This window comes from Notolepis coatsorum (assembly GCF_963971535.1).
Source record: "Notolepis coatsorum genome assembly, chromosome: 1".
Classification (NCBI taxonomy): domain Eukaryota; kingdom Metazoa; phylum Chordata; class Actinopteri; order Aulopiformes; family Paralepididae; genus Notolepis; species Notolepis coatsorum.
In genome coordinates, this window is record NC_140165.1 from 150384196 (window position 1) to 150396571 (window position 12376).

At 44.0% G+C, this 12376-nt stretch overlaps 1 protein-coding gene across 1 annotated transcript in view; it reads right to left on the reverse strand.

Moving 5' to 3' along the window:
* Positions 1–808: 808 nt before the first annotated feature.
* mvb12bb (multivesicular body subunit 12Bb) overlaps positions 809–12376 on the reverse strand; it is a 170745-nt gene continuing 159177 nt past the window's right edge. The window contains exons 8-10 of the mRNA XM_084307836.1: positions 9220–9284; positions 8554–8613; positions 809–888 (exon numbers count right to left, since the gene is read on the reverse strand). Of these exons, the coding sequence (XP_084163962.1) occupies positions 820–888; positions 8554–8613; positions 9220–9284 (194 nt within the window). The 3' untranslated portion in view covers positions 809–819. The remainder of the gene's footprint in view (positions 889–8553; positions 8614–9219; positions 9285–12376) is intronic.

Genomic DNA, 12376 nt, shown 5'->3' on the forward strand with positions numbered 1-12376 from the left:
ATATTTATGTAATTGTCATAATGAAGCGGTACAATTTTGCATCTAAAAGTGTTTCACATTTATTAAATGCGCAAATTATTCCAAGGTGTATTGCACCTTGTTGTGCGTCGACAGTGCCCCCGTCTGCGTGGTTCTCTCAGTGCTGAGTGGGCCGGGTGGGAAGCTGCGGGGCAGTGCTGACTGAGTGGGTTCTCTCAGTGCTGAGTGGGTTCTCTCAGTGCTGAGTGGGTTCGGTTCTCTCAGTGCTGAGTGGGTTCTCTCAGTGCTGAGTGGGCCGGGTGGGAAGCTGTGGGGCAGTGCTGACTGAGTGGGTTCTCTCAGTGCTGAGTGGGTTCTCTCAGTGCTGAGTGGGTTCTCTCAGTGCTGACTGAGTGGGTTCTCTCAGTGCTGAGTGGGTTCTCTCAGTGCTGAGTGGGCCGGGTGGGAAGCTGTGGAGCAGTGCTGACTGAGTGGGTTCTCTCAGTGCTGAGTGGGTTCTCTCAGTGCTGAGTGGGCCGGGTGGGAAGCTGCGGGGCAGTGCTGACTGAGTGGGTTCTCTCAGTGCTGAGTGGGCCGGGTGGGAAGCTGCGGGGCAGTGCTGACTGAGTGGGTTCTCTCAGTGCTGAGTGGGCCGGGTGGGAAGCTGCGGGGCAGTGCTGACTGAGTGGGTTCTCTCAGTGCTGAGTGGGCCGGGTGGGAAGCTGCGGGGCAGTGCTGAGTGGGTTCTCTCAGTGCTGAGTGGGCCGGGTGGGAAGCTGCGGGGCAGTGCTGAGTGGGTTCTCTCAGTGCTGAGTGGGCCGGGTGGGAAGCTGCGGGGCAGTGCTGACTGAGTGGGTTCTCTCAGTGCTGAGTGGGCCGGGTGGGAAGCTGCGGGGCAGTGCTTCGCTCCATGCAGAAGTTGTATTGATACTGCAAGGAGAGAGCAGAACACACAGAGATGTAGTGAACTATATTCTCTAAATAAATACACAGATAGTAACATCCTACAGTATATTACTATAGTTACTCCCGGACGGGGTGCAAAGGTTTTTTTCAATACATGAAAGAAAATATGATTTGACAGATATTTGTAAATGTACTGTTCAAAAATCTAAGAAAGGGATTAAAAGGAGGTGTATTTCTATTATTGGGGTTAACTTGTGGAACAATGCAGATATACAGTGAGTAATGAGTAATTTGCTTTTGGTTTGAAAATGGTTTGTAAAGCTATTTTTGAAAACTACAACGGTGAATAATACTGTTTTTTGCTATTTTCTTTTAGAATACCGTTTGAGTCTTAATTTTGTTAAGAATATAGGACAGGCATGTATAAGCATTATGCTTCAGTCTGTACCTTTTCAGTCACTGTAAAATCAAATATTGTTAAATGATTGTGCATATTGTATTGTGTGTGAGATGATGACTGAATAAACTACTACTACATCTTGAGGCTTATGAATTACGAGTGTTACAGTAATACATTGATGACAAATAATGCAATACAACCATAGATTTGCACACAGTATGAAACAAAGATGCATTGCTTATAGGAAAGAGAATCACATTTAGTTGACATTGTGAAAACTGCTTTGTGGTAGTTGGGTAGTGTACATGAGGAGTGACATGTGGAGAAACACTGCCCCCTTATGGCCTGGATGTAAACATACATTTCTAACATCAAAAAGCCTGTAAAAGGTACATACAAAGAAACAAGCATTCTCCGCCCAGGGGTGCAGTGGTAATATGGGAACTGGTAACACGGCGCGCACGCACGTGCGCGCGTGGGTACGTGCATGCGCACAGAACAGATTTTTTTTTTTTTTTATAAATAGCGAAGCTGAAAAAGGTAGCAGGATGTAGCCTTCAATATATAAAGAAATTATATTGTCAACAGATATGGTTAAAAGACAATGACACTGTCACTAATGGCCTCTATGGATGGAATGGCATTCCATGGCAATCACAGACACAACCCATCGTTCACACCAAACTTGATGAGGGGGCAGGGAATCAGGGATTCAATGTGGAACGCTCTACCCAAAGCTGTAAAGGAATGTGAATCACTACCCACTTTCAAAAACACTCAAAAAACAACTACGGGAGACTGCAATTCGAAACTGGCCCCTACAAATGTCCTAACCCAGTTGTACAGTAAATTACCAAGTATGGCTTTGTCAGTATTCCAATGTACTGAATGATTGTATTATTATTCTTCCAATGTGATTGCATGGCAAATACATTTCTTTGTAAGAATATATCTGCATTTTGTCAGTACAAGATTAATCAGTGATCACATTGAATTAAAACATGATTATTTCCAGTGCCACGATTATTTATTTCAAGAGAAACAAACAGGCAAATAGCCTACCTTAGTCAATCTGGACAAATACATTAGGGCCTATAGACTAGAAAAAAGAAAAGCTGTTTTAAATGCGGTTACTTGCCTTGTTGTGGAGTGGCAGGACAGCTGTCTCTGTTGTGGGGGGCGCGGGCGTTGGAGGTAGGAACATGATACTGTTGTCAAATGATCTGTTTATATCTGTTTGTATTTGCGGGCGGGGGCGTGGTTGAAGACGCACTTTTGTTATGGGTAGAGCGCATTTTTGTGTCCGCGTACACGTGAGTACACATCCGTGCGCGATTGCGCGTACTTCTGCCTCAGTGATCTAGTAACACGGCGTGTAACCGCGTGTGTGCATGACTGCACCCCTGTCTCCGCCTACGTGGCAGTTTTAAAATGTAGGGCAGAACAGGGACAAAAATAGCATTTATAAAATTGTTTTCTCATTACTCCCTTGTAAATAGAAGTATATGTTTTGGACAAACACGTTATGCGTGACTACTAACTAAATGTGGGAGCTGGAACATTTTCACACAATTTGGACTCAAAGAGGGATGAAGAAAGCAATATTGAGGACCAAAGGAAACAGTGGCTATAGCCATTAACTCATTCAGTGCCAGCGTGTATCCCCATCCCTGTGGTCAATGGGCTACGCTTTAAAAGATAGAAATTTTCACAATGTGTCACGAATCGATGTTTGCAGAGCTATATCTATATTCTATATTATAGCTATGGAGACAATACTATGGCTCATTTGACAGTCACTATCTCTCGTCCAACATGTAAAAAAAAAAATTTCATGTATACGTTTGCGTGTTATCCCGTGGTGAATATTGTATAGTTTCAGAGTGATCCGGGCTAATTCCTGGAAGCTGAGTTATGGAGCATTTTGCGAAAGTCGTTCGGGTTGCTCGCCTGGACATGATACTATGTCCAAATCAAAGGTATATAATAGGTATTGTGTCATCAATGAAGGCATCAAAGGGGTGATGCTCTGATCGTCAGCAATGGCATACGTTTTGGAGTACGTAACATATGATCGTTGTGATCGATGTGAAATCATTGTAGGATCAAAGTAGGGTTGATGTCATATCCTTACCTTTGCTAGGAGGTATTGCAAAAATAATATTTCAATTGTCTGATCGCGATTTCCAGTATTGATGTCCATCGGGTCCCTGACATGAAATGGGAGAAACTATGCATGAAGTGTGCTGGACACGTTCCAAGTGGCTCGAATGAAGCCTTTCACTTGCCCGGGTACCATTTCTCCGCCCGGACCATGTATATAAAATGTAACACACAGTGTGAAATAAGGTTTCAAAGGTTAGGCGATACTGCCACCTAGCAGGATTCGGCTGGCATTGCAATCTCGGAGTCTCCGAATGAGTCCCGATGATACACAGAGGTCCGTGAGACTGTATAGGATATTAAAATCGAATAAAAGAAAAAACGATGAAAACGAGACTTTTCTCTGGTTTTTGCGCTCAACCGTTGGCGATATAACCTGACTTTTTATGTGATTGGCTCTGATTGAGTTAATGGTTTGTTTAGTAACAATGCACTTTTTTTTGCATTCATGCATACTGAAGACTCTAACAGGAGCACTCATTCAAGGGTACTACGACTATGCTTGCACCTCATGGTACCAAAGCACCTCAAAGGCACTAAAAACAAGATTACACATCACAAAACAGACTGGTCAGACTACTGCTTGACCGTACTCCTAAAACCCACCTCACCCCTGCCCATTTTGACAACCTAGGATGGCTTAGAGTAGACGACAGAGTACAGCAACTCGCAATGGGCCTGGTCTACAAGATACGATACCACTAAGATACCCCTGTACATGTCAAAATACTTCCCAAAGGTCAGTGAATACCACGACCACAACACCAGAGGGAGCTCCACAAATCATGTTAAACCCAGATTCGGCTCAGACAAGGGACTAAACACTTTTCGCAATTATGCCACAACAATATGGAACGCCCTACCCACAGCTGTAAAATAATGTGAATCCCTACCCACCTTCAAAACCGCTCTCAAAGAGCACCTACGGAAGGCTGCAATTCGGAACTGGCCCCAGTAAATGTCCAAACCCCCCCCCCCCCCAATGTACAGTTTCTTCCCCCTCAAATGTATATATTCTCTTTTAGAAACTATATTTGTATATCTTGTATGTCATAAATGTCTGGATGTAACAGTACTGTATATCTGTATGTCGTGTATGTCATAAATGTTATGATGAATTGAAAATGGGGGACCCTGATGTAAACAAGACGAAAGTCTTTCTCTGGTCTGCATCCCCTTAACAATTGTGTGTATTGCGATGTACTGTATTGTACCCATTCTGCAATCTATACAATTTTCAATCAATCAATCAAACATCTGTGTTATTATAACATTGTGTTATAATTGCATTCAATTATGCATTAAAATATGTTGCGCAGTGGGTGCGACATAATTCAAATCATTACATTTGATACATGTTAGCTATACAGCTAATATATCACATTTAGTTCACATTTAAATTATGTCGCACCCATTTCTAAATATTATCAGGTAATTACTCAGTTATAGTTATGCTACATGTGAGATTAACATTTTTAGAACTGAACATTCCAATCACAATGATAGCTGTAGAGCGGTATAATTTGAATGAACATTCTAATAATTTTAATGAACATTCTAATACCTTCCAAAAAGCTTGCACCTGAAAGGGTTAATAAATTAATAAAACCTATTATGTGAATGTACATTGTCATGGGGAGAGGACAAAAGACACATTGGTAATGGCTGTTTGAGACAGTCAACATCAACAGACCTCTGAAGACTGATAACAATGTTATACTTCACAATTCTAAAGGTGTTGGGCATACAAATGGCAAATCCTTAGTTGAAACCTAACATTTCTTGACAATTATTGTTCATGAATTCGGCAATAAGCATTGTATTTCCTTTTTTTGTCAACATAATGGACACAAAATAAAGACATTCATATGCCTTCAGTCAGAGAACAGCTATATAAAGTATAGTAGTTCTATTAGGTTTATTGATTAACTCACAATGCGGGTCATCGATCAGTTTGTTGGATTAAAGCGTGTTAGTGATCTTATCTTTGAGTGATTGTATTATTGATGAACGGCAAACGATGGTGTGGGAGCAAGGAGGGGATATTTTGAGATAATCGCACAGATGAACATGCATGGACATTAATGATCATTCCATCATGCTATGGAGATGTACTGTAGTACTCACACACAGCACTAGGGGATGCTGCATGATCACCTAAATAAGTTTCCAAATCTACAGGCGACGCTGCCTGAACCACAGTGGCTGGAATCCAGTCGTCTCCCTCAGCCTCAACTAACTACACGAGGACTTGAAGGACGCTGCACAAGTCACACAAACGTGTCACATATCACAAACCAGTTAGTAAAGGATTTTAAGCCATACACACACACACACACACACACAAACAGGGTGAAGAAAATTCAGTTTCAACATCTGGCTCAGTAAATAAATAATCATATGTGTGTGTGTGTGTGGATGATGGATGGGGGAATGGGGTGTTATCAGGGAGAGCATGTATCACTGTCTGCCACTTTTACACAGGGGCTGACAGGACAGTGACACCCTAGAACACGGGCGGCAGTCACCCAGATGAGCCCAGCCTCATTTCCTGTCTCTGCTTCCACCACCAAGAACATGTGACATGTTGTCTTCATTAATTCCACCTCTATTTGGAGCTCTCTCTCCCTCTCTCTCTCTCACACACATGCACGCACGCACACACACACACACACACACACACTGTCTCACCTCTCACACGCCACAAGTATACACTACGTACTGGGCTTCCATCCATACATTCAAATGAGAACACACACACGCATGCACACATATAGCTTCATGGCACCCACACATATACAAATGCGTTCAAACACGCATAGGATATGTACACACACTGGTTACAGATACACACAAAAAATGCTGAAAAGCCAGCACATGCTAAAGGTGCTAATGAAAATCTTGTCATGTGCTACAGAGTTCTATCCACCCTGGCACACACACACACTATCTCTCACACACTCCCTCTGAAAATCATTAGCCAGCCGCCAACAACATTTTTCAGCGGTGCAAACTACATAAAGACGTCACTTTAAATCGCTTACTAATTAACACTTAAAAAGACACAAATTAGATATGCGTGGCTAAAAGCAATTATAACATCCGCAAGTTTTGCGAGTCATTTGGGAAATGAAAAGAAAGCCTAATTGCTGGAACCAACATCATCTGAGACACATGGGCTTAAGTGATGCCTGTTAGAAAACGGTCTTATCTACAACTGTGTCTGTCCATTACAACAGTTTTCCTCAATTACATGTGCATGTGTTTTAATACTGGAGAGTACGTCTCTCTCATGAATGTATTTATTTTAATGGAATTAGGAATTAGTCAATTAAATTCTTGTGAAGAGAGAACCTCTCTTTCTTGAAGGGGTGGAAAAGGATCCTGCTTTAACAGAACACTGACAGTGACCTCTGCTGGACAACAGGATACAAAGGGAGGAATTTCTGAATTCCTAAAAGTACAAGACACATGGAGCAGGTCTTACTGTGTGCTTCAATCGCACCATACTGTTGTCATACTGGTAATTAACCACATCAAACCCATTCTGCAGAAAACAAAGTTGTATTTAGACTAATCCATGGTTAACAATAGAGGATACACGCTTCATCCTGGAACATGTATGAAACATAATCATGTTTACATTTAAATAAACAAAAACATATAAAGCACAAAATATTTCCCCGTTTACTACAAGCAATGTTTCTGACGTCCTTCATATTGGTGTACAACTAGAAGCTGAAAAACAATATCACTGACTACTACTGTAACCCCCCCCCCCCCCTTGCTCCCAGAGATATCATAGTGGGATAATAGAAGTAAAAATAACACAATGGTGAGGGATGCTTCCACTTGGAAACTAATTATCAAGCTAAGCAGTGGCTTCATCCTCATCAGCCTGGCCCCACCATTAATCTTGTGCTGTCGTCCACTTCACTAAATCCTGTGTGTTACACTATCTCACATTTACTTCATCAGCTCCGGCGCGGCGGTAATTAATGATTTCTCGCACCCCTCTCCCTTCCCTTTCCTCAGCTCCGCTCGCCATGTGTCCTGCTGCTAATCACACTCTCTTGAAAGGAGGAGAGGAGAGGAGAGGAGAGCAAGCCGACGGGACGAGCTGCCAGACTGTCTCCATCAGTAGACCGTCCTGGCCACACACACACACACACACACACACACACACACCATTACCACCTGGGCTGACAATGAGCTCCATCCGGATGACCAAATGACAAGATGGCGACTGTGTGTGATTTCTATAGCATGTGACAGTAGACAGAGCCAGAGTGCAGAACAGACACACGGTTTGATGAGAGTGTGTTTGCTCTGTAACACGTCTCAAAAACCACCGGCACCTGTTCTTTTACAGTGGTCTGTCACTTCCTGGCAGTTCTGATACCAAGATACCGCGCTAATGAGAGAGAGAGGGGGGGGTGTCACTCTCTTTAATGCACACAAACACATGCACACATACACACAAAGGAACGCACAAAACGCATGCGTAAACATTCACAATTGCACACACACACACACGCACGCACGCACACACACACACGCATGCACACACACACACACACACAAACTCTCTTTCTAACACAAACACATCGTTTCTGTAGAGCAGATACTATACACACATACTTTTCTCCCTATTATAGTTTGCAGCCCACAGTGCTTCATGACAAACAGGGGGGGCACTGTTAGCTTTTATTTACTTTATGTAAACTCTACATGATCTCTCCTCTCTTAACGTTACTATGGAGTAAGCGAGATCAAGCTAATTAAAACCTTTTACCAAAATGGTTAACAAGCAGAATAGGAGGCCATGTGCATAATTTCAAAACAATTACACCTCCTGAATATCCAAAGCACTATGAGAGACATCAGACCCAGCTGTTTCAGAGAACAATTGGGGGAATAAAAGTCAAGTGTTTTGGAACGAGAGACAAAGCCTTTTAAGAGAGAACGGCTGCCTTGGCCCTGGCCATGTTTTTATTCAATCTGGGCTTAGTGGAGCCAACAGGGGCCTCGCTGTCTCCGACACTTAATTACAACCCCAAGACCGTTTGCTTTGCATGCCGGCCCAGCGGCGTCCGCGGCAGCCGAGCGTTACGGCCCCGACTCACTTCCTCCTCGATCTCTGCCAGGGATTTGATCGTAATGCCCATTAAATTGACTCGCTGCATCTGAAATCAAAAGCAGGGAGAAGAAGAAGAAGAAGAAGAAGAAAAAAACACAAGAAACATGGCGGTTAGGCTCATGGCTAAGTAAGCATGCTTAAAATCGTTAATCCTCTCCCTCTCTGTGTCAATACAAACGGGGCTATAGTGACAACCGCCGCCAGCCAGCCAAATGGACTGCATTGAGCCAGCTCTGCCTGACTGCACGCATTCATTACTCAGTCTGTACTGGAGAGGAGTGGAGAGGAGAGGAGAAGTGAAGAGAAGAGGACAGGAGAGGTGAGGAGAGAAGAGGAGATTAGAGGAGAGGAGAGGAAAGGAGAGAAGGGGAGATGAGCAGAGAGGAGAGAAGGGGAGATGAGCAGAGAGGAGAGGAGAGGAGAAGAGAAGTGAAGTGAAGAGGACTGAGAACTGAGTTCATGACCTCCGTTACTCTGAGGATGGAGTGAACTACAGTAGCACTAATATCACTGGTGAACATTGCACACATCATGAGTCTATTACTGACAAGTGGTTACAGCATACAAAAGTGTGAATACTATGACCAATGATATGCAAGATGTAAAACAAATATTTTACTGCAAAGTTGATCATTTCAACAACAACACTGACCTTGCTGATGGTGGACGGTGGCTCGTGGAATTGTTCAGAGATCACAAAGGGCACATCATCCATTGCTGCAAACGGGCAAAAAATTATACAAATTAATAATACAAATAATAATAACACACAACACAAAAATAAGTACTACGTATTCTTCATTCTGAATATTTCAATAGGACTAAATGCTGCAGTATGAAATATCTGACCCCCCCCCCCCCCCCCCCCCTATTCTCGTTATGGAGAGAAGATGAAAGGCTTTTTATTCTCTGCTGTATATGAGCACCTCCACTCTCTCCTTCACCCAACCCGTCCCACCCATCTTCCACTTTAATTACTCTTGATTATTCCTGATCCTGTCTTGTCTGTGAGATGTTCACCTCCAAAACAAAGACACGCCCGCGCTTCTACACAAGGAAAGCGGGGAGAGAGGGGAGAGACAAAAACATTCACCGGATATCAAATTTGCATGAAAATAAGCCACGGCGCTGTTCAGCGGGGCAAAAAGTGGATTGAAATGAGGACTTGCCAAGAGCGGGGTGGTATAATTAGCATTTGACCAAACAAACGAGCTTCAACAGAGCTATAATTAAGCAGGCCTGTAATTAAGTGTATGCCCTTTATCATAATGATCGTGGTTAAAACGGTGTGATGGCTGCCAGTTGATTATTAATGGTGTAACCCCCGTACTGCATGCACTGTGCACTGGAATCAACGTGTCACGACTGTCAGGCTAGAGAGCAGAGCAGCCCCTTATAAAATACATTAGGGCCCAAATAATGAACACTGGGGTGACAGAGGACACAAAGCCCCTCGTTCCAAACTGAGGGCGGAGAGACTACAGCTGCTCTGCTTCATTTTTAACCCTTTCACTACCACGCTACAGACGGTTAACCCTTTCACTACCACGGTTAACCGTCTGTAGTGTGGTAGTGGAAAGGGTTAACCTTCTGTAGCGTGGTTGTGAAAGGGTTAACCATTTGTCGTGTGGCAGTGAAAGGGTTAACCTTCTGTATTGTCGCAGTGAAAGAGTTAACCATTTGGTAGTGTGGTAGTGAAAGGGTTAAAAGAAAAAAAACTCCAAATCTGGAGGCACAAGACTTGGCTTCGATGAGAGCTCCAACTATCAAGAGGCCAGGCTTCCCAACCGGTGTGCTTTTACCTACAGTCCATCATGCCGCTGGCACAGGAGAAGGAACTCACAAATGGAACCCAGGGCTGTTCGTGAGTCATCGTCTCTTGGACGGGACACTCCCCCCCCCCCCTTTCGTTTGCACTTAATAGCAGCATTTAAAACGATGGTATTTTTTTTACATATCCTTCATTTTGACACTTATGTGACTCGTTTTCTTCCCCAGGCTGCAACACAGATCCACCGCTCCTCACTCTCCACGCCTGTGTGCTACAATGGGAGCTCTGTAATCAAAGCATGACCTTCGCCGAGGCCTATTCAGTTGCTCCATGGCTCCTCAAACTACCACCTCCCAGAGTAAATGTGTGGCATTAAAAACCTAAAGAGGGATGAGAGGCTAAGGCTCCGGCCCACATTTCCACTCAGCCTGAACAATTGAACATCCAGCTGTTTAGCAACAGCTCTGGACGTAGGGCTATCTAGGCTGGAGCAGCAGGTCTGGGTGATTGGATGGATATGATGGCTTGTTTATGCCCATAAAAACAAGTGAATAAACATGTGCTACTATGTATGGAGGGAGATCCAACGGGCAGAAGAGGTAGGCGGGGGTATTCATTTGAATCGATAGCCAGCAATGGGAAGGAAAGATTGTGGCCGTTGATGGATCTGTATGGAACAGACAGATGAATGTATAGCATTGAAGGTCGGAGAGCTTCTTTATTGTTCAAGGGTTACATTTCAAATCAGATCTCACTTTGTATTCCCGCTCCACCAGCCGCACTGGGGAGGCTATCTTACAGCCAGACAAATGGAGGGCGTGGGGGAAGATTGCACTAGGCAAGAAATGGATACCATACCAGGGACAAATCTGGAGGTGCAAACGGCAAAAATAATGTTAATTTAATCTCCTGGCTGGGGATCCCAATATGAAGCATGCTCTACTTCTTCAAACAGCCAGACTACCAGTCCATTAAGGCATGCCTGCACTGGTGTACTGGGAATTTGGTACTTAGTTTGTATCAAGTAGAGTATCCAAATGCTGTGAATTCTGAAACATCTGGAATTATGGCTTCATGACTAAAATTAAACTAATTACACTGATGATGATGATGATGATGGTGGTGGTGGCGACGATGATGATGATGATGATGATGATGATGGTGGTGGCAACGATGATGATGATGACGATGGCAACGAGCACAGGGGTGTTAAGTGAGGAAGACCCCGCGGCTTGAGGGATGGTAGTGTAAAGAACGGAGTCAGCACGGGCCCCGTGTGGATCATTGCCTTATTAATGGCTCCGTCAGGTGCGGTGAGCAATGGCTGCATTGTCATCTCCAGCCCCTGGGCGCAGATGAATGGCTGTTTCAGGACGGGAAGGGCTGCCTCGTACGCTGGGCTGAGCACTAATCCCTCACTCCTCTACTGGTGGATGCACTGTCACCCAGGACCTCAGTAGTCCCACTCGCAACCATACATCGCATCTCACCGGGTACACACACACACACACACACATACCTCCAGACATGGGTAGATACACGCACACACACATACCTCCAGACATGGGTAGATACACACACACACACACACACAGAAACACACTCATATGCACTCTCTCTCACAACACACATGCACACATGCGCGTGAGCGTACACACACACACACGCGCGCGCACGCGTACAAACACACACACACACACACAAACTTGTGCTCAGACATTGACTGATGGTAGACTATGCGTGGGTGATGGAGCATACCCCATATTACCTGAACCACAACTCAAGAGGAACACCTTAGGAATGTTGATGAACTTTTATTTTACACTTCACTAATTCAGCAGAATTGCATTGATCTCTGTCCACTATGATTATTCAGGTGAATCCTCTGCCTGACACCTGAATGAAGTGAGAAAGTCCTACACACAGTCGCACAAGCCCCATCGACTAACTGCAAGTAGGTTAAGCATGCAGGCAACTACTATTGCACATTTTATTTCTGAATTGACTTCTATAGTATAATACCATTAAAAAATAAGAA